This window comes from Hemibagrus wyckioides, linkage group LG08 (assembly GCF_019097595.1).
Source record: "Hemibagrus wyckioides isolate EC202008001 linkage group LG08, SWU_Hwy_1.0, whole genome shotgun sequence".
In the NCBI taxonomy this organism is placed as follows: Eukaryota; Metazoa; Chordata; class Actinopteri; order Siluriformes; family Bagridae; genus Hemibagrus; species Hemibagrus wyckioides.
This window is the reverse complement of record NC_080717.1, coordinates 21,434,663-21,457,514: the sequence shown is the minus strand read 5'-3', so window position 1 is coordinate 21,457,514 and position 22,852 is coordinate 21,434,663. Positions and strand designations below refer to the sequence as shown.

At 40.0% G+C, this 22,852-nt stretch overlaps 2 protein-coding genes across 3 annotated transcripts; both read right to left on the bottom strand.

Moving 5' to 3' along the window:
* Positions 1 to 126: 126 nt before the first annotated feature.
* Positions 127 to 10,494, bottom strand: si:ch211-114c17.1 (pre-mRNA-processing factor 39). 2 transcript variants are annotated; one of them, XM_058397073.1, is made up of 14 exons: positions 10,352 to 10,494; positions 9,436 to 9,674; positions 9,204 to 9,329; positions 8,143 to 8,261; positions 7,177 to 7,344; positions 6,633 to 6,822; positions 5,256 to 5,360; positions 4,927 to 5,166; positions 4,707 to 4,833; positions 4,193 to 4,464; positions 3,617 to 3,801; positions 2,555 to 2,629; positions 2,309 to 2,465; positions 127 to 1,575 (listed from the first exon to the last, which is right to left on the bottom strand). In XM_058397073.1, the coding sequence occupies exons 1-14, from the start codon at positions 10,404 to 10,406 to the stop codon at positions 1,501 to 1,503; spliced, it is 2,133 nt and encodes a 710-aa protein (XP_058253056.1). In that variant the 5' UTR covers positions 10,407 to 10,494; the 3' UTR covers positions 127 to 1,500. The 2 variants fall into 2 exon arrangements, with proteins under 2 accessions (XP_058253056.1, XP_058253057.1); XM_058397074.1 differs by having other exon boundaries at positions 127 to 1,572.
* An 818-nt stretch (positions 10,495 to 11,312) lies between these two features.
* Positions 11,313 to 22,704, bottom strand: ganabb (glucosidase II alpha subunit b). The gene is made up of 24 exons (XM_058396741.1): positions 22,572 to 22,704; positions 20,977 to 21,078; positions 20,715 to 20,823; positions 20,494 to 20,621; positions 20,219 to 20,398; positions 19,216 to 19,288; positions 19,013 to 19,100; positions 18,669 to 18,765; positions 18,332 to 18,512; positions 17,839 to 17,992; positions 17,390 to 17,625; positions 16,996 to 17,122; positions 16,410 to 16,489; positions 15,249 to 15,389; positions 15,014 to 15,110; positions 14,813 to 14,914; positions 14,009 to 14,252; positions 13,817 to 13,881; positions 13,596 to 13,672; positions 13,350 to 13,424; positions 13,144 to 13,257; positions 12,939 to 13,051; positions 12,718 to 12,818; positions 11,313 to 12,467 (listed from the first exon to the last, which is right to left on the bottom strand). The coding sequence occupies exons 1-24, from the start codon at positions 22,592 to 22,594 to the stop codon at positions 12,361 to 12,363; spliced, it is 2,814 nt and encodes a 937-aa protein (XP_058252724.1). The 5' UTR covers positions 22,595 to 22,704; the 3' UTR covers positions 11,313 to 12,360.
* Between the last annotated feature and the right edge of the window lie 148 nt (positions 22,705 to 22,852).

Sequence of the window (22,852 nt, the reverse complement as noted above, 5' to 3'; positions counted from 1 at the left end):
GAGCTAAGTCAATGCTCAAATTCTGCTTCTCATCCTTACTTCAGTGACTCTGCTGTGTATCATTTCTTGAAACATTTGGAATAAATATCTTTTTTTTTTTTTGGCTTATGGCCCCACTGTAAATAAAATGTACTTACCCATTACAGTCTGAGAAAGCAATCGATCATGAATACGTTACCTTAAAGATGCCAAGCAAACATTTTTAAAATAGACATATTTATTCATGAAAAAAAAAATGGCATAAAAAGGACAAATGCAAGTAAACATTCTTGGGGGGGTAAAGTTTCCTGGGCATTTACACAGAACAACGTATATAAAACAAACCCTTGTACACAACATGTGAGCTGCACCTCATATACACAAAGCATGTCCATTAAATATATTTCTGTTAGACTTCTTTCTGTAACACTATCACTTTTCATGTTCGGAAAATTTCACCTCACACCACTCGAGATTAAGAAGGAAACACGATGTGTCTGAAGAATTATAAAATGCTAAGGATGTTCTCTGACCACCACGATACATCAAGACTGTCCTGTGCAGTGGTATCATGCAGAAACGACGAACAGTTCTGTAAAAACGGCATAATCAAATCTTACCATATTATAAAAACAAACAGCACCTGGAATTAAGTAAAGCTTATGCGTACAATATGGGTGTTGCAGTGAATTTTCATGGCGTCATGAAGCTGGTCTTAAAATAGAATATCTCTTCCGTTTTAGTGAATGATGGTATTAATAGACGGTTAAACAAAAAAAATCTCTTTGCACAACACTGCACATATAACATATCAAATTAAAGGCTAAAATGGCTTTTTTTAATGCAACTTTTTCTTCTATTAAATTTCTTACATGCTCAGTATTTCTTCAGTGGGCAAAATACACAGATTTTGGTTTAATTCTGTTGACCGATATCATGTATGATCGTTATAAAAATGCTAGGTGTGGCAGCTGTGACTGCAGTAACATTACAAAGAAAATGCTTTTAATGCAGTTGGAGAAAGAGAGGTTGCTGTAATTATTATTCAGGGCAGCAGAGTCATAGCTGAGCAGAAAAGGGATAAGAACCACTGGAGTAAGGGCAGTCAGTGGTGAGCTACGAAACCATGACTAACAAACTGTGTTCTGTCCAAATAGGACATGAGTTCTCACACGCACACGATTAACACAAGCTAGCTTACTGCTCAGATGGCCTGATGCGGACTGTTCAATTCTGACAAGTTAAAATTTTCCAGTCTAAAGACAAAAGATGTACTCCACAGAGTGCCACTGTTTAAAAGGCAGATATAATTCAACCTGAATCTTTCTAAATCTTTCCAGAAGCATTGGGACATGATTTAATTGTTGGAAATTAGCCGTCCGTCAAAGCACTGAGATGAGCAGATCTGTGGTCAAAAAAGTTACTCAGCTCATATATATTATATACCCTCTGACTCATGGGAAACGTGTTCTATGTCAGATACATTAAAAAGTGGTGCTGCACACAAGACCCATCTGGCTCCTAACTGGGAGGGTAGTACTGACTGTACTGGTTCCAGGGGTTGGAGTAGGCACCATATCCTCCATACTGCTGCTGCTGAAAATGAAAAAGATGAAAAGTTTGCTTAATAGTAGATAAGAAAATTTATCTGATGCAAGACACATTTCACACTGATCAGCCTTTTGGATCTACACAGGCATATCAGGCATAACATTATGAGCAGTGACAGGTGAAGTGAATAACACTGATTATCTCCTCATCATGGCACCTGTTAGTGGGTGGGATATATTAGTCAGCAAGTGAACATTTTGTCCTCAAAGTTGATGTGTTAGAAGCAGGAAAAATGGGCAAGCGTAAGGATTTGAGCGAGTTTGACAAGGGCCAAATTGTGATGGCTAGACGACTGGATCAGAGCAGAGGAACAGTGGTGAACCGGTGACAGAGTCATGGGCGGTCAAGGCTCATTGATGCACGTGGGGAGTGAAGGCTGGACCGTGTGATCCGATCCAACAGACGAGCTACTGTTGCTCAGATTGCTGAAGAAGTTAACGCTGGTTCTGATAGAAAGGTGTCAGAATACACAGTGCATCACAGTTTGCGGCGTTTTGGCAGCAAAAGGGGGACCAACACAATATTAGGAAGGTGGTCATAATGTTATGCCTGATCTGTGTATATTATGAAAGACGGTGTATATTTATTCATTTTCCTCAATTTATATAAGACAATTTCATTTAATCATTTTAACTAAAGTACATCTTTTCCATAACATTATGCTTAAGCTTGAAAATAATTAATTGCACAACCGGAAGCGAAGCAAAATCCTGCATACCTGATACCAGTTGCTATAGTTTCCATACCCACTCATATCTCCACCCATCACTGGAGGAGGAGGAACGGGGGGCATGGTAGGTGGGGCAGCTTGCTGAGATGTTGCTGTAGCAGAGCCATCATCCATTTTACTTATTTTCTCCGGATCCTCGTTATCACTAGAGTGACCGAAAAGGCATCGTGATAAACCTACATGAAAAATGAACGCGAGTTTAAATAAATATATCGTCGGTGGTGTTTCTCTCACCCATTCTCTGCTCCACGTTTCTTTGCGCCAAGATCATTCAGAAGTTTCTGGTGTTCCTCGTAGATACTCAGCACACTGTAAACACAATCACAACACATACAGAAGCATGCTGATACTCTGATTATTGAAGTGTCACAGTGTAAAAGTAAACAGCCGTGTTAAGATATGCAGTGTTTTCACAGAATCCCAACTGTCTTCACACCACCAGAGAGATGAGGCAATAAAAAGGCCTGAACTCAGTCATTTAAAATATGATACGGTAATTCCCAAGGACATCAGACATTACTTGAATTGGGTGGGGTCGAAGCAGCATTACAAAGTTGAGTGACCGATATCTTGCAAATAAGAAAACATGATTTGGTTAAGACCTGTGGCATTTTTCTATTTTTTTTTTTTTTTTACCCCAGACTTGGAAACATTCCCGTTCACTGTGTGTGGAGTTTGCATGTTCTCCCCGTACTTAGTGGGTTTCCTCCGGGTGCTCCGGTTTCCTCCCACAGTCCAAAGACATGCTTCTAGGCTGACTGGAGTCTCTAAATTGCCCGTAGTGTGTGATTGTGTGAGCGAATGAGTGTGTGTGTGTGTGTGTGCGTGCCCTGCGATGGGTTGGCACTCCGTCCAGGGTGTATCCTGCCTTGATGCCCGATGATGAAAGGCACAGGCTCCCCGTGATAGATCAGATAAGCGGTACAGACAATGAAATGAAAAATATTCATTCTTATGCTTGCTGAGATGATAACAGATTAGTGATCATGTGTGGTTTTAAGCATGTATAGTACTGCACAGTAGTCTAGCAGTACCAGTGAAACCATGGCAACTGGCAGTAAACTAAAGATAGAAATGCCCACATGACCAGTGCAGAGCAGTTTGAGTGACATGAAATAAAAAAAACGTTGCCTGGGTGAAAGCATAGAAGGTGATAAAGCTTACCACAGATATCACAATAACATGACATGGTTAAAGATTAGATTCAGAAGATAACTATGGTATCGAATCAACAGCTGGTCTTATGAATAAATGACTTCCCTTATCGCTGTTATCTTATCTTGTTTAACTTCTGACCTTTGCACTGTGCTCCCAAAATCTTCAGCAAATTGCAGGCCTCTTTGGGAGAAGAGAATCTTGCTATCTGATGAGAGAGGTGCAGCTAAAGCTTTGCTCACACACTGCTGGACTCCTCCTCCGTTGAGCCGCAGGTCCCCAGATAGCTCCAGGTCCAGCAGATTCAGATACAGCTTGCTGTTGTCCTAGATATACACACAGAACATAAATATACAGCTCAGTTGAAACAAGATTAAGTGTGAACAGCCTTTAAACTCCAGTAATCTGAATCACAGTGTAACAGAAGGGTTGTTAGTCATTTTTTAAAGTACACTGTTTGTTCTCTTTGCTTTCCTTTCCTTCTATTTTAGCTTATTCTCTTCAGGAAATACGATTTTTGCCAAATAAGCTGTCCTTGCTCACTGATGCCATGTTCATTAACATCTGCCTTAGATTAGGATACTAGTCATCCTTAAACATGGTAGACAATCAATAGTGTAAAAACTAGCACTCACAGAACTGAAATTTCAAACAAGCAAAAACCATGCAAACATATAAAGGATTAAAACGTATATATGGATTCAGGTAATTTCTTACTGGACTAATCTCGATGGCCTCTTGCAGCACGGCGCGAGCCCGTGATGCATTCTTGCCTAATTTGTGAAGAAAGCGGGCCAGTTTAATGGAGTAAAAGGCATGAAGGTGTGGCTTGTCTTTATTCTCCTCAACTGCCTCCTTTAGCAATGACTCCGCCTTATCCAGATGACCAGTCCTCCTCTCTATCCCCACCCTCCGGAGCCGCACCACGGCCAGACCAGGCATTGCTTTCTCTAGAGTTTCTAGGATACGCTGTGCCTCAGAGATATTGCCTGCAGCAGAACACAAACAAAGTATATATATTTAACTATAATTTTTTTAACACTGTAAAATGGTCAATTTACTTGACTGTGAATCTCCACTACCAGTCTGTGCATTCTATAGCAATGTGCATAAAGAAGATACTGGTGCCAGAGCCAGTCAGGGGGTTGGGGTACTACTATATTCAAATGTTCTCTGACAGCTAACACAGAATAACTAGTCATGTTTTCTTTTCCTTAATGGTGTTCCTCACCGTGTTGCTCCTCAAACATGGCCCACTGCAAGTGAAAACTATGTTTGTATAGCAGATGGATTTCACAGGCACGTCGATATACGCTGCGTGACTCCTCCAGACTGCGTGGCTCTAGATAATGCACATACTACAACACACACAAACAAAAATAATGCAATCAAATCCAAGTGCCACACTGAAACAAACTTCACCTAGACATGCTCCGTTCGTTTTCCTCTACCTTATCCCAGAACTCCTCATAGAAGGCACAGGCAATGAGGCAGCGCTCAAATAGAATCTGCACTCTCCTATGGCCAGCGATGCCCTCTTTGACCTCTGAAGCCTCCTGTCCTTCCACATCCATCCCCTCAGTGACCGCATGTGCTGCCTGAGCTTCAGCTATTTCCCAGTCCAGGTACGTGTGCCATGCGGTCAGCTGGGTCCGGTCCAAAGGTTTCACATGGAAGTATGGCCTCTTAATCTGGCAAAAGGAATGAGGGGAAAACATTTAGAAAAGTTACCAGAACTGAATTTAAAATCAGGAGAGACACTGCAATCTTAAACTCTTACCGCATCTTCATAATTCCATCTCTTCCTGACCTCAGCCTCATTCTGCTGAAATATTTCCTCTCTACTGGCCAAAACCAGCTCCCGCATTTTCTGCACTGCCTCTTCCTACGTGGCAAAAATAAATCATGAATGTAACACACACTGTTGTGGCAGTTAGTTACTGTATAGCTGTTGTCACTTATGCATGTTTGCATAGCTGAAAGATTTCAGAGATATTTTTGGAAAGATTCCTAAAAAGGAAACCTGAAATTTGTTATGATTCAGAAATAAATATAAATAAGTGCCACAGTCTGTGATTCATGAGCCAAACAGCACACAGGTGAATAATCATGTTATGGCAAATATATATTAGTGAAACTTGGAGAAATAAAGCTTATAGGCTGCAAGTTTGAACGAAACAAGAACCAAACATTATTAGTAAAGGATTGTCAATAATGACTTGGATCAAATCACCACCAATAAATCAGCTGAGATCATTTTCATATGGTCGAATATTAAGACCCAGTTCTCTGACAGACAGCAGGAACACCGGTAGACATATACGTATGACTTCAGATAAAAATCTATAACTATGTTAAACATGTTTAAGGTTTCACACTGTGGTTGGTAAATTGCGAGTTCAAATTCTGACATTGCCCCGGTCCTACGAAAATGGACAATTACAACCCTATCAAAAGGGTTCTATCTTTTTTTATTGAGCGTCTTTCGTAATATACACAGATCAGGCACAACATTATGACCACCTGCCTAATATTGTGTTGGTCCCCCCTTTTGCTGCCAAAACAGCCCTGATCCATAAAGGCATGGACTCTGCTAGATCCCTGAAGGTGTGCTGTGGTATCTGGCACCAAGATGTAAGCAGCAGATCCTTTAGCTCTGAAAGGACTTAAAGGATACTTACAGATTTTAAAAGAATACTTTTGACCACTGCAGACCGGGAACACCCCACATGAGCTGCAGTTTTGGAGATGCTCTGATCCAGTCGTCTAGACATCACAATTTAGCCCTTGTCAAACTCTCTCAAATCCTTACGCTTGCCCATTTTTCCTGCTTCTAACATCAACTCTGAGGACAAAATGTTCACTTGCTGCCTAATATATCCCACCCACTAACAGGTGCCATGATGAGAAGATAAATCAGTCTTATTCACTTCACCAGTCACTGCTCATAATGTTATGCCTGATCGGTGTACATTATATATTATTAAATATATAATGGTTATATTAATATAATATTTCTACAAAAGATTTACAGACATTGCTGTAACCTCTGGTGACTCCCCAGTACATTAACGTCGGCTGATTTTATCAGTTCCTCAACCCTTATGGGAGTACATGTATTAAATCATCTCATTACATTATAATGCAAGTTCTTTACCGAATCTTTGCCATCATTTGCGGGATCGTCCTCCCCGGGCGGCCTGTCGTCTTCCTCCTCACCAGCTGTAGTGTCGGATTCCTCTTTCTTAGCCTGGATCTGATTCTGCTGGTACTCAGCCTGCACCTTCTCATATTCCTCGGGGCTCAGGACATCCTGAAGGGGATTTGATGTTATACAGGTCTTTAATCTGCAGGGACAGAAACAGATGCATTTACATCAGCCTCAAGGGTCTCCAACACAACACTCATTTTCTTATGGACTGTGAAAGCAAAAGACAAAAAAACAAAATTGTGATATTTTGGAGATCTGAATTTTGTAATGCTGAATTGCAGGTGTTTGACAGTTTACCAATAAGGCTTTGGGTGATAAATTCAGCTGCATCTATACATGAAGGGGGGAAAAAAAGATCACAAGATATGATAGTGAGAAGAAATATCAGCAAGTTCTCACAAATCTGTGTGTTTGTATGCGGATTTGTGTCTCAAAGTGAACAGCTGTGTAAACAACCCTCTTAAGTCCCTCTTCACTTGTGTTGACATACTTTTCATAGTGGGTTCTGTAGAGCTGGGTGGGAACTGTCATCACACGCTCATAGACTGCAGTCATGGCTCTCAGGTCTCCTTGTTCTTTCTCCCACTCGGCGTACAGATCCCACAGGCGGTCTGAGTGCCAGTCCCAGCCCGCTGCAGAGAGAGCATCCTCAAACACACTGTGGAACAGAAGAGGATGCAGACTGAAACCCGTAATATGCCACCCAGACTTTTGGATTTCTATTCAAAGGCTTGAATCTCATTTGGGTGTATTCATTTTCCATAACAGCAGCTCTGACATAGTTCAGGCTGTATTTTAAATGTCAACTTTATATTAAATAAAGTCATTCTAAAACGTTAATAATTTCCACAGCAACAAGCAACAAGCAACTCATTCTTGTTGACACTCTAGACTAAAAACTCAAACTAGGATGAAGTTTTCTGGGAGGAGACGTTTATTTGACATTTAAGTTTTCTTAACTGTGTTAAAAAAGGAATGAAGCACTTTAAATATTCGGTCATAGGAAAGTGATTCACTTCAGGGTGGTAGCACACAACCAGGATGGCGTTTATTTTTCTATAACAGTGCCCCCTGCCGTGTTTTATTCCTCATGTAATAAACAAGTTCCCACAAATATCTAAAGTCCCAAAAGACATGCCAGACATGCTATTTCCATTAACTAGTATAATGTGAAAATCCTTAGAAATGCTTTTAAACATCAAACAACTGTTATAAATGATTAGAATTTAGTCTTTGCATTTCCATGCACTTTATCGTACTTGCAAACCCAAAATTTACATAAAAGGTCGATTGCTTTAATGGAGGAAATCGAGCAACCCTGAGCTAGTGAGGTAAAGCTAGTAACATGAATCAACTCTGTAGATCCAAAATAGCCAAAAAAAATAAATAAATAAAAAAACATGAAACAAGATATATTTAACTAAGAGTGGAAAAAGTAAAAAGCTTTTCATGTTACCTGCGAATACGCTGTGTCGACTCAGGAAGGTTCATATTCAGTGTGCCGAGCAGGAGGTTAATATAATGTATCCACAGATCCACACTGAGAGGGATTGCCGTCAGTCCTTGCACACACACCTGCAAATCAGGGTCACATGATTCAGTGAGGAATTAACACAGATTTTGGGTTCTACTTTTTGCTGACCTGAAGCCAGTTTACAAAGATTAAGGAGTGGGTATTATAGGTCCCCTGTGTATTCTGACACCTTTCTATCAGAACCAGCATTAACTTCTTCAGCAACTTGAGCAACAGTAGCTCATCTGTTGGATCAAATTCCACTTTCAATAGATACTGACCACTACAGACCAGGAACACCCTACAAGAGCTGCCTAATATATCCCACCCACTAACAGGTGCCATGATGAGGAGATAATCAGTGTTATTCACTTCACCTGTCAGGGCTCAGAATGTTATGCCTGATCGGTATATGGTGGGTTTATACTGTACAATAACAACTACAATCCTGAATCAGTTGTCATGAATATAAAGTATTATATAGGCATTAAACATAAAGGATCAACATTTTTCAAACACCACATACAGACTATGGAGAACAGAACTGACAACTGTTGTGACAAAGTACACCAAGATGTATAAACCATTTTTGGCTTTATTTTACTCATTTAGTTAATTATATTTCTTTGTTAATGTTAAAATGTTATTGCTCAAGATTTCCAGAGAAGCAGCTCAGGTTTAGGGCCTGTTTTAAGGTCTCATAGTACATTCAGAGATGTGGTTTGCTCTTTTAAGGCATTTAGTATTACTAAGATCAATTCAGTCTTTTGTTCACTATGACAAGTTCCTGTCTGTCATATGCAGAACACTAAATGAATACAGGCTGCTTGTAGTTTTCCTATTGTTTGAGATTAAATGACGACTATATGTCCACAGACACAATTAAAAACATGCTGCAGCTTGAAAATTTTGCAATTAGTGGTTGTTCGGCTGTGTTTATATTAAAGTTTTATGTTCATCATCCATGAAACTGACTCTCTCATAGTATCTACTGCATCCCACACCTCCTCAGCCTTGTCATTGTGTCCTGCTCGCCTTTCCAAATCTGCAAACTTCTTCCAGTATCCGTAGCAGAGCGGGTATCTAGCCAGGAATGCACTCAGGGCCTGGCGAGATGCTTTCAAATGACCCTGCAACAGTTTGAAAATGTTTTGTTAGAAATGCACAGCAGGACCTCAGCTCATTCTTTTCAGTGTTACCTCATTAAACTCACTCGACAGCACAGGTTCCCCTCACCTCTTGTTCACAGTACTGTAATAAATCGGTCCAGCTGTTGAAATCCTGTGGGTTGTCATTCACCAGTTTCCACTGTCTGTCAAAATCCACTGGCATTTCTCTCTCCTCCGTTTCCTCTTCTCCAGTCATTGGATGTGCGTTGTAGGCTAACGATGGATCTGCCATGTCTGTTCCTCCTATGTCTTCAGATATCCCTACGTCAGGCTGGGGAAAGTTAGTGACCTCAGGGGCTTCACATCCTGGATTACAAATAATTACAAGCAAAATATAACCTATAATTACTTCCCTACGTCATTTAAACATGTTTAGATTCATTAACAAGCAACTGATTAGGACTAATGGGACTATATGGCCCAAACAAATCATTATATATATATATATATATATATATATATATATATATATATATATATATATATATAGAGAGAGAGAGAGAGAGAGAGAGAGAGAGAGAGAGAGAGAGAGAGAGAGAGAGAGAGAGAGGGACTACGATGTTGGATCGAAGTACACTCTATGGCCAAAAGTATATGGACACCAGACCAGCTATACTTTTGGCCATAGAATGTACTTCGATCTAACATTGCATTAAAACTACAGTAACGTTTTCCTTTTTCAATCTATGGCAAATTTATTACGTCTAACCTTAAGACTAGCATTTTTTTTTAAATCTCCCAAAATAAACGTAATCTTTAGCTAGACATATGTATTATGTACAACAAAACTAGGATATGAAGTTAGATACTAAAAAAAGACAAGACGAATTATCAGAAGCTAAGCTAAGCTAGCTTGCCAGCAAACCGACCGAAATATCGGCAACAGATTAATAAAAAAACACACTTTTTACATTTAAAAAGACAACATAACATTACAAAACTATATTTAGTATTATATTTTTTAAAAATGTAAAAAACCTGACCGGAATGTGCAAATTCCCCGTTGTCGCCGAACGCTTCCGCGCCTTCAGTCGCCATAACGAGTCGTTACGTCGACACTGTGCGACAACTGTTCACATAAACCTCATTTCCGTGGCGGTAAAAACGATTCTTTTTAAAGACTCGGTTTTCGTGGAGTCACTCACTGAAATGAATCGGGTCAGTGATTCCTTTTGAGTCAGTGATCTTTTATAGCCCTCCTTTCCTGCACAAACTCTAATCATGGTGGCTAACCACTTATTGGCCTATACAAATGCTTGTTTATGACATATTTGACTTCAGTGGTCTGAAAACTGTAGACTATAGACTCATAAACTGTGACTGAGATTAATTAAATTAAATTATTAAATTAAATTATATAATCAAATTATTACTGGATGGAATATTACTTTACAATATTACTGAATGAATCATCACGTAGTCTAAAATGTGCTGAGTATGCTAACGAAACTCAAGTCTGACTTATGGTCTACTTTACACTGACCGTGGACTACTAAACCTAAGAGTCTCAGCTGAATCAGTCGATGAACCGGCTCCGCGAGTCTACTGAGAATCAGCTGAATCAGTCGATGAATCGGCTCCACGAGTCCACTAAGAATCAGCTGAATCAGTCAGTGAACACGGTAGCAGCCATAGGACAAATAAGAATCGGGTTAATTTAGACCTCGGACTCATGAATCATGAGTTAATATGCAGAATCGGATCATTTAACTCGGATGAATCAGCCAGGGTCAGTACTAATCTGCATTTGGCACACTCAAAGAGCAGTGGTTATAAACCCAGTAATAAACATTTATCAATTTAACTCCATCACTAGTTCACAGCTTTAACCATTGAGCTATTAATGATAAACTGGGTTTAACTTCATATAGTTTGTGTCAGATGCTCATGTCAATGTGAAAGCATATTACAAAATAATAAAGACAACACACCCACATATTAGGGAACATTATTTATTTATTTTTTAATTATTATTACTGTCTTGCCTGAACAAGTCATCATCAAGATGTCATTAAATCACAGCCTGTAAGAGTTACCATGACAAAAATACCACATTTTTGGAGGTCTCTCATAAGCTTTTATTACACTATATGTTTGTGAAGGGAAAGATAGCTTTGTTGTCCTCACAAAAGCAACCGAGGCATATCTTAATGTACTTCTCTCAGCAGACATGGCAGGAATTTCCAAGAAATAGAAAAAAAATAAATCACTTGATTGCACATGATGCAACTAAAGATATTATCAGCATGTCCTCAATAATGGTCACATTACTATCATTATATGGCAACCTTTGTTGCATAAATTGTAAACTTTGCATTAATGTTTGTTTCATTAAACATATCTAATCACCCTCAGAAGTATTCAAGTGCTCTGGAAAACAAAGTACTACAAGAAAAAAAAAACCTTAGAAAAAAATTCAACAACAAAAGGTAAAATGAAACTGGAAACACTTCCACTAAGTCAGTGGTTTAATTCCCTGAAACATAATTCCAAGTTTATCAAGTGCTGCCCACCTTTCAGCCATTAATCTACTATATAAAATCAATGAAAATTAGCAAAACAAGTCTTCTATCTTAAACCGAACTGAAATAATTGGAATAAGTCAAGTACATCCAACATGCTCTCCACTCCTTTTAATTACAGGCATATGAGAACAGGCTGACTATATCATCTACTACAGGAAAACAGTTTATGTTACTTGATTTTCGGACATTGGGCTTACAATATTTAAAACCAGAACTATCTACCGTCCCACTCCGCCCCCAAAACTAATCTGAAATACCCTCCTACTAAATCACAATTCACCCCTTTCCCTGATTGTGTATGTGTGTAGATGTGTATGTGTGTGTGTGAACACAGTGTAGGAGTTAATAACAAACATGATTGTATTTTTCTGAGTAGTCTTGTATCTGTTGGTCAGTTTCAGTGAACCACCCCGTCTTGGTCACATGGATTGGATCCTGCACCCAGGCTCCCGTGCTCCTCCAGTGTATTACTGCAGCAGGATGGTCCAGTCTGCTGCAGCGTTCATGCCCGGCTTGCGCAGGGTTAACACAGACATGGAGGTATCAAACTCAAACTCCACAACGGTGTTTTGGCCTGTTGGAAAGAATTAGGAGATATTCAGTAACAGTCACTACTTCTAGATCAGTTGGTGTTTATTGAAAAATTACATAAGTAGGATTCTTCTACTGTTTTAAAGAAAAATATATATCTGCTTTTTTTTAAATTAAAGAAAAGAAAAAGCAAACCCAATGAATGAAACTTAAGCTCATTATTTTATGTGTAGAACTTCCAAAATACTTAGTATTATTAACCTAAGGAAAGATAAATGAACTTAAGGACATACCATTCATTTGAAGAGTAACCTTGTTGGGCTTACTGGCTCCCAATATGAAAATCTTTTCAATCCAAGATTTGGTTCTGAACTTGCAATCCAGACACAAGTTTCTGAAAAGACAAAATACTCTTGTTTGAACCCCCAATCATCAGGTTTGCACAGAATGTGGAGAATTATTTAGGCAAATAAAAACGTCAGTAAAAGCCAAACAAGAAGTGTCTATAGCATACTTGGATTTCAGGGCATTGTTGGAGTAGGTAAGCCTGCGGTGGACAAATTCTTTCTTTGTTTGGAAACCAAAGGTGTGGCCATCGTCTATGTAGAGCTCACCTTCAGCAACTCTCTGAGGAAAGAAAGGCAAGACTTTCTGTTTTGTTTGAAGAAAATATCTGTAAAACAACTCTTCTGTTCAGGAAGAAGGAATATCCAGGCTACCTGTGGACTGAGGGCCACATACAAGGTGTAGGGGTCGTTCTCCATGCACACAGATGACCGACGAACTCTGACCTTCTTAGGAATGATGGAGCCGCCACGCTGGAACACTGGGATCTATGCCAAGCAGAAGCACAGATTGCATGTAATCAAACATTTATTAACAAAATAAAAAAAAATGTATTCATTTTAAATATAAAGACATGTACAGAGCTCATGGTGACTGGAATGTAGAGATTCTGAGCACTGCTGTGTTTCTGGAATGTGTTGACATCATACCAAACCTGAAGAGGAAGAAAGATCAGGTAATATAATAAGTATCGTAAGAAGGAGAGGACTCTATATTAAACATATTCCAGACATAATTTCAGAGCCAGGCCTGGTCAAATAATAACGAATTCTAACCACTGCAAGTCTGTTATCTTAAAGGATTTAGCACTTAAAACTCTGCACACCTCCCCAGATCCAGGCAGGTAGGCTGTGACTCCTCGTGCCCCCTCCTCAGTGACAGGGTGGACCAACAAATCTCGACCTGAAACAAAGTTCAGCATGCTACACTTTACTCACATGTTCAGAAATATCCTTCAATGGACAATTTGTTCATAATGATTGCCTGGTTAGAATAAATAAAGAAAAAAAAGATTTACACACTTATCACCAGATTAAAATCACTCACCAATCAGAAACTCGTCATCAATAGTGAAAGTAGCTGCGTCTTTTGGATACTCAACCCACAGAGGCCTAACACAAAGGAGGAGCAAAAAAATTAATGACAAACTGTAAGAACAGTGCAAAAATCCTGAGTCAGTCTATATGATATAAGAGGATAATCAAGTCTGTGAGTGAGGTAAGGGTCTGTGTCACTGACCTCATGACAGGCTGGCCGGTCCTGTATGCATGGTAGAACTGCTGGTACCAGTAAGGCAGGAGAGCATAGCGCTGACGAACAGCATCTCGGATGAGAGCAGCGTTCTCGGGTCCAAAGAGCCAAGGCTCGCGACGAGGAGTGTCCAGGTGGGCATGTGCACGGAAGAACGGCTGGTAGGCTCCGGTCTGGTACCAACGCACCAGCAGCTCAGTACTGGGGGTCTTAAAAAAGCCACCAACATCAGCTATGGAGAAAAAATATATGACAATATGTAACTAGGGCATTTCTTATGTGAAGAGCTTAACTATGACGGAGTCAAAAGGTCAGCATAATAATATGATAAACACTGCTGCACGGTCTGTGGTCTTCCTGAGGGACTTCTGCTTTGTGTTTCTTTTTGTTCTGTCTGCAGGCTGGAGGTTGGGCGTTTTTGCATTCATCAAATGTATCCATGTTTTGGAATGGAAAATCTGAGGTTTTTTACGCAAATAATAAGAGCACAGTCTAATGTATGTGGCAGTGGTTATGATTAAATTTGTTCATAATACACATGTATTATAAAATTTTTAAGCCTCCTAGTGGTCTAGAGGCAGGATCCCACGCTCTCATTGCCATGGCCTGGGTTCGATTCTGAACTCTTAGTGTCAGTTCCAAGACTGGGTTAAATGGGAGGGTTGCGTCAGGAAGGATATCCGGCGTAAAACCTGTGCCAAATCAAAACATGCGGACCAAACGATCCGCTGAGGTGAACCCCAAACAGGGAGCAGCTGAAACAACGTTTAAAAAAAAAAAAATTTAACCAACCTCCACAGAATGAGATGCCCACCAGCCCAAGACTCAGGCACATGGGGATTGAGATCTTCAGGTGGTCCCACTCGGCTGCATTATCTCCAGTCCACACAGCCCCTGTGTATGCACACAAAAGGGAAACAAAGTGTGCACTGTGTCACTTCACTTTCAGAAAATACTTCTCTCCAGTGTGTCTAGGAGGGGTGTAGTACTAACCATATCTCTGTGAGCCAGCGAAGAAGGCTCTAGTAAGAACAAAAGGCCTCTCTGTTCCTCCAGATCTCTGGATCAGACCGTCCATGGTGGCCATTTGCTATTCAGGAAAAGAAAAAAAAAAAAAGAAAAAAATTCTTTACTCAGAGAATTATGGAAATTTATTGTTCAAGAGCACAAGAAAAAAAATAAATAAAAAGAAACCATTATTCCAGCATATAAACGGAGATGCACTCACCACATAGGAGCCGTAGAGGTTGTGGAGATCTCGGTGTTCCCAGTTGCCATGTACTGCGTCTTTATACATGGTGACCTCTGGGCCATTGAACACAGACGGCTCGTTCATATCATTCCACGTGTAGAGGTTCTCCATCGCACCCTACAGTTTGAACAAGAACAACCAGTTCACTATAAAATGATGCATATTATGAAACAAATATTTCGTATTTCTCTAGAGAAGGGTGAATTTTAATTTATTATTAACATTTATTAATAATATCATTAAATAATTATATCATTAAAGACATACAGCAGCTATACAAAACATAATCTGAACTAGACCTCTGATGAAAATGCCAAAGGCAACTCCCTTAAAACATTACAAATAAAACAGGACATAAATAGAAACTCAAAAGAGGAATCCAACCTCAGGTCGATGCACAATGCTAGAAGTGGACAAGCTGAAGAGCTGTGCACTACATACTGATGCTACATAGGTCACTAGGCTGAAAACGGAGGCTACAGTGATCACAAGACGCTCTACACTATTTTTGTAAAACGAGTAGCAGGTAGAAGTTGACACTTTCAATATGTTGTATAGTTATATGTTAGATAAATGCTAACTTTAGAATAAGAAATAAGAGTAAAAAATTGTAATAAAGAAAAAAGAAATAATAATAATAATAATAATAATAATAATAATAATAAAATTGGTTGTACTTTTATTTATCTATTTATACTTATTAATGTGAAACATCTGCACATCTCCAGCATCAGCTGCTTATCAACTAACTTTGTTAACCAAAATAACGTCCTGTGCTGCATGAAGTTGCTCCTTAGGTAATGTAGGAAAAGCAGCATCCAAGTGTTAGTCTTGCACCTTATGCAGATTTGTTTAGTCAAAACAAGTCAGCTAATGCCAGCTAACTTTTCAGCCATGCTTGTTTTTGTAAAGGCTGCACTTGTTTATAGAGTAGATCTGTTTGTATACCCAGCTCATTAAGGCAGTGTATTTAGAAATCACCCCATTCCTACTCTGTTCAAGAGCTGGCTCAGGCAAATAGCAAGTAGTGGGAGGAAGGCAAAGAAGATGACAGGGCATGGCAGAGGACCAATATAGAACTGTTTCTGACACGCCCATGCCAGCTTAAAATGATGTAACACCAAGAAGGATTCTTACCTCATACTGATCAAATGCAAACATACTGGACCACCAGGCTCTCATCTCTGGTTTAGTGAAGTCTGGATAACCAGAGTTACCTGTATGTGGGGGAAAAAGAGAACATTTGCATTAGACTTTTCACAGTAAAATAAATAAGATACTTCACAACATTCATTAATAAGATACTGTATATATTATTGTCTGTAAATTTAGCCATGGGGGTCACAATCCAGTGACTTCTGTGCCGGTCCCAAGCCCGGATATATAGAGAGGGTTGCGTCAGAGGGACAGGTCGTCATGGACGTTTGGGGGACAAAGTTAGGGAGGCCAGCTTAAGATGGTTTGGACATGTTCAGAGAAGGGAAAGTGAGTATACTGGTAGGAGAACGTTGGACATGGAGCTGCCTGGCAGGAGGCAAAGAGGAAGGCTAAAAAGGAGGTATATGGATGTAATAAATGAGGATATGAAGCTAGTGGGTGCAAGTGTTGAGGATGTAGAAGATAGGGATAGGTGGAGAGAGATGATTCGCTGTGGCGAACCCTGAAGGGAAAAGCCGAAAGTAGTAGTAGTAGATATATGATCGTCTGCGGACGCCATTCTGACCTGGCCAGCACCAGCCCTCGTAGTCTCTGCCATCTTTGTTTTTGACGTAGAAGTTTTTAGCAATTAACTCATTATGGATCTTGTAGTCGCTGTCCACTTTAATATGAGGGTCTACGATGGCCACCATCTGGAAAGGACAGGATTTCAGTGGATTTAGATTCTTCATATTTCTAAAATGCTTTGTTTTGATGCTACATCTGCACAGCTAGGCCTCAATTCCACCTGGACATTTCATTTGTCTCAAAATATCAGATTTATAGTTATATTCAAATTGAAATCTAAAAATCTATTCCTACAACATAACGTAGTGTTAAGTTTGCTCATGTAATAAAATATGGCTCAGACTTGTAAAGAACAGTCCATTTAAAGCAACATGCACTGCACGCTGACTGACCTTGCGTTTCTTGTCCATGATGTTCTGCAGCATCTCTTTGGGCTGCGGGAACTTGTGAGGGTCCCAGGTGAAGTAGCGCTTGCCATCTGTGTGCTCGATGTCCAGCCAGATGAAGTCATATGGAATGTCATGTTCGTCAAAGCCCTGATCAACTGCCTTCACATCATCCTGATCATTGTAGTTCCAGCGACACTGGTGGTAGGCCAGCGCAGCCAGAGGAGGGAAGGCCTGGGTGCCTGGTGTGTGCGTGTATATAGATCAGCAGAGAGAAAGGCAGGAAAACAAAAAGTAAGAGAGTTAAATAATACATGTCCAAAATGCATGTCATATTTTGGTTTACATTCTGAATTGTGGTTGAAAGAGCCTCTGTATACATGCAGTTACAATGTAGTGGCTTGGAATCAACATATAGACCTGAAAGCTTTAAAGAAGGGACATTGTGTGTGTACCTGTAAGTGAGGCATATTGTGTGAAGACATCAGATGGTGTGGGTCCAAGCATGATAAAGACGTCAATGATGCCACTCTCAGAGATCCAGCGCACGTCAGTCTGAGGAGTCTCACTGGAGCCCTGAACAAAGTCTAGCATCTTCCCAAACACAGTCTGTAGCAAGAGACGGGGGAAACGTTAACAGCTTGTACAAGAGACTACATTCAGAAGCAAATTCTCAGAATACCATGGTTCTCCTGAAATCATGTTTGGCCTTCAATAAGACAGTGCATTCATTTTCAATAGACAACTGCTAAAAATGCTTGCTAAAAATAATCTAATTTGGTGCGATAACAGCATCACACCACTCTGATTATTTCCCCCATGCCATGTTTTATTATTTACAAAATGCATATGATATCAAAACCTTTGTAATGTTCTGATGAGCCACAGTGCACAAACTAGTGTTATGTTCATGCTCTATAACTGAGAAATACCCAAATGTCTCCCTACTTTGCCGGCGGTATTGGAGCTGATGTCCACCCAGGTCTCAGCAGCATTTAACCAAAAGATCCCCATGGTCCTCTGAGCATTATGGGCCAGCATCACTGGCACGGATCCGTATAAGGCCATGGGGTTATAGAGCTCATACTGGAACACATCCAGATTGTACAGCCTGTACGGGTCTCCCCCACTAGGGCAAGAAAACAAACCAAACATGCAGGATTTGTAAGAAAAAAAGCTGTGAATATTCACAATAGTCACTTCAATGGCACATCATTCGAAACAATAAATTCAATGTATAAAATGAAACTATACAGCAATCCAGCAGCTGTTTGTGTGTACTCACTCTGTGGTTTTGAGTTTAAGGTTGTCTGCATGCTCTGGTATGCCGTATACATGTTCTACTCCAGGCAAAGAGAAGTCTAAACTAATCGACGCTGGCCCTGAGGAAGGAAGAGAAGTTTTCAAACAATAAATACCTTGTGCCAAGTTCAGAAAAGTGTACTCTCCCAGACAACTCTAAATTACATCTAAAACCCCAGTCCTTGAGCAGAACATTGTCTGGCAAACTGAGTGGCCTGATTATTAAAATACTGCTTTAAAAAAAATAAGAGCGATATTTTATTTACTGTGCTGTGTTATTTCTTTATTTATTTTTAAACATGACTATATCATGCTGAGATCACACACCATTGGGTTTACTGTCTGTGTGCGACTTGAACGTCTCCTCCCACAAGCCATCATCTTTTTCTTCTTTATCTTTCCCTCCATCTTCTGCCTGTGGCACATAAACACAAAGAAAAGGCTGTGGTTAGGGTGGGTAATATGAAAGAAAATTAAAATAAACAGGTAATTTCCTTTTATTCTCACTCTCATACCCACAGAAACCCCACCTTTTCTTCATTGTCCTGCTCCTCAGCTCCATCAACATTATCTTTCACTTCTGCATTGTCTGGGTCTGTCTGACTGTACACATATATATATATATATATATATATATATATATATATATATATATATATATATATATATATATATATATATATATATATATATATATATATATATATACACACACACACACACACACACACACACACACACACACACACAGGAAGAGTAAAGTTGAGTTGAGATTGAATAATTCAGACTATATATTACATTAATAGAATAATTTAGTTCTGCAGATAAATATCTTCAAACAGAAAGCAGTCTATAGATAGCTATCTTTCCTCTGCACTGTAATACTTTCCACAGCAGCACTGTAAATGCTTTTTCCGTTGTGCTGAATACTGAAAAATGCTCAGTGCATGCAGCTTTCTTTCTATGCAGTCACAGGAAACTCAGACTGCTCTTTCCTCTATGCATGTACAACTACCTAAGCAACAGTCTTTTAAAGGTCAAGAACACAAGTAAGAAAAGTAAATGCTTTACTTATATATTTAAGTGAGATATTTATTTCTAAATACAGCATTCATGTCTAAAAAATGTCCAATTGAAAAAAAAACATGCCAAAAAAAATTATTAGGTACAATAAGGACTGCTGAAAACAAGAAAATATTTTGCCTTCATTTCTATGGTAGAGACATATCCCAGAAGACTTCACAGCTAGAAGCAGATCTGCCCCCAGGGATGACTACTTACGCAACCAATCAACTGGCTTCTGTATTTTTTTTTGTGTCACTATAAGACAAATGTTAGATATATCAAATTAAATGCGTACACCATGTTTTCTTCCTCTTTCCTCCCACACTGCATAGAGAACACAATTAACAAGCATAAATTGATCCAAGTGTTCGGATCGAAACTCCTTAGAGAAAAGGACCAGACACGAGTGGTTCAACCAAACCTCTGAGGAGATACAAGAATAAAAGTGTGGCCAGATGGGAGACTCACGTGTCTTTCCGCAGCCTTAGGTGCTCAAAAACGAGCAGGCCACGAGAGTTCAGTGACAGCAGCACTTCAGGCCCCTCCATGATATCCAGCCTGAAGGGGCGAGCACTAACTATCAACCTCTGGCTCTCCGCTCCCAGAGACAAAACCACACCATTATCATCCTTAGACAGCACTGAGAGACTAACACAGACAGAAACACACATATATCAGGCATTGCACTACATACAGAAAAGTTTAATGCATACCAGAGCTCTCTGCAATGTTCAATGACTCACGGCTCAGTGGGTGGCTCCCCTACCAGCACATCTGGCACCTCAAATCGAGGCTTCAGGGGTTTCAGCTCATTTATTTTTACCCGAGTGATGTTCCCCTGGAGCCTATAGAGCTCCAACAGCAAGTGCACCTGCCATGAGCGACAGTACAGAAGCACAGTTAAAAACTGCTTGAAAAGCGTCACTGAATTCACATCAGAAAATGATTTGCTTTAGATACTTACCTTGTTGTTGTCATTGATGAGTTGTAGAGTGAGTCTGGAGTCACTGAGCTCCAGAGTGTCCAGTAAAGCTCGGTATGGAGACTGCCCAGGCTTCACTGCCCTCTGACGCCTGGAGACAAACAACATGAAGCTTCATTTGATGTTTTGAAACAGACAGGGCAATGTAAGGGTGTGTGAACTGTTTAAATATTAAAAAATATAAAGCATACGGTCAATTTTACTCAAGTGCATAAAGCACAAATCATCAGTGGCCATCACTTACTTGCAGAATGCACTCTGATCGCAGGTTTTGAAGTTTCCCCGATCCACAGCCCAAGCGGTGCCTAAAAGCAAAGAGATGCAAATCCCAAACAGCAGCCCCATTCTAAACAAAGAGAAAGAGGGAAAAAAAACATTTATACATACACCATCAACAAAAAGAGAGAGATAACAAAAGATTTCATCTTCAGTCAGCTAAAATAAGGAAGTGGGTGTCTGGGTACTTTTTTCCTATTTTCTTCAAAACTTAAAAAAACGACATGTTACTAAATGTAAGTGTATTTAAGGTTGCTACATATTAAACATTTAAGATCAATTAAAATAACTATTTCACAAGTTTTCAAGCACTTTTCTGTAAATCTAGGGTATGAGAAGGAACTTCATAAACATCTAAAATATATTTTACACATATACTATATTGCCAAACGTTTTGGGACACCCCTCCAAATCACTGAATTGAGGTGTTGGGCTTGGCCCCATATTTCCAGTGAAAGGAACTCTTAATGCTTCAGCATACCGAGATATTTTGGACAATTTCATGCACCCAACTTTGTGGGAACAGTTTGGGGATGGCTCCTTCCTATTCCTGCACACCAGTGCACAAAGCATGGTCCATATAGACATGGATGAGCGAGTTTGGTATGGAGTCCTAACCTTAACCTGATACAACACCTGGTCAACTCCATATTAAATTCATGTGCATGTAAAGGCAGATATCCCAGTTCTGGTCTGGCTCGCAGTCTCCGCTCTAATTCATCCCAAAGGTGTTCTATCAGGTTGAGGTCAGGACTCTGTGCAGGTTAGTCAAGTTCCTCCACACCAAACTCACTCATCCATGTCTTTATGGACCTTGCTTTGTGCACTGGTGTGCAGTCATGTTGCAACAGGAAGGGGACATCCCCAAACTTCGAATTCAATGATTTTGAAGGGGTTTCCCAAAACATTTGTTAATCTATCGTATGTGGAAAAGCTGTGTAATCGGACTAAAAGACATCTTAGTAGAACTTTCGGTTGAAAATCCTCAGTGATGACTGCAAAAGCCCCAACATAAAAAGAGCCAGGGAAATGAACGTCCAAATTGCACTTCATCTGTCAGAAGCAGGTGTGTGTGTGTGTGCTGTTAAGGACAGGGATGCTAAACTGAAGAAAATCCTGCTGATAATACTAGATCCTCATAGATTCATTTCAGTTCAATTCAGTCAGCCATCTTCCGGTGCTAGCTAGCTGCGCCAATCATCATGGATAATTCAATCCAAGCAGGCCGCCAGTCATCCCAAATGGGTGAACAAACTTATTAAAAAGCGCAGAACATGAATAGATATAAATATACCTGACATAAATCAGCTTCGTCAGTAATTACAAAGACGGGCCATTGCACCAGAAAACATTAGCATGTCGCTAGCGCTAGCTGATTCAAATGCTAGCAAATCCACAGCCACGCATTCATCCGGCTTCCTCATTTAATACCTGCTTGAATTTTCAGCGTCTTCACATGACTTCTATCGAATTTAGAAATGGCATCAACGCGCGTGCAGGAAACAGAGAGAGAGATCGTAAAACGGTACGCAAATAATACAGGATGATAACTCTTTAATTTACCTTTCATTGAAGGCAGCCGCCATCTTGGATTGACTGGATTAATCCCGCCTACTGGCGCTCGGCTCGTTCGATCAAAGCGCGGATGACTGGTCACCATGGAAACTGACATGCACGCCACTTATCAGTACGTGGACGCGCATAATTGGCGGAAAATTGAACCATAATGCTTTAGACTCGTTTTAATAAGGTTGCAGACTCCGTATGGGAAATCTGGCATGCAAATCAGGATGATGCAAATATTCGATATGCAAATTCGTCACATTACCCTCTTTTAACGCCGT

Coding starts and splice junctions, on each gene's coding strand:
- ganabb (XM_058396741.1), bottom strand. CDS start 22,594: ATGGCGGCTGCCTTCAATGAAAG. Junction 20,824..20,976: donor GATCAGAGTGCATTCTGCAA/GTAAGTGATGGC, acceptor GTTTGTCTCCAG/GCGTCAGAGGGCAGTGAAGC. Junction 18,513..18,668: donor CTTAAACTCAAAACCACAGA/GTGAGTACACAC, acceptor TTCTTGCCCTAG/TGGGGGAGACCCGTACAGGC.
- si:ch211-114c17.1 (XM_058397073.1), bottom strand. CDS start 10,406: ATGGCGACTGAAGGCGCGGAAGCGTTCGGCGACAACGGGGAATTTGCA. Junction 7,345..8,142: donor TCGACACAGCGTATTCGCAG/GTAACATGAAAA, acceptor TCTGTTCCACAG/TGTGTTTGAGGATGCTCTCT. Junction 2,630..3,616: donor TTTGGGAGCACAGTGCAAAG/GTCAGAAGTTAA, acceptor TTGTGTTTACAG/TGTGCTGAGTATCTACGAGG.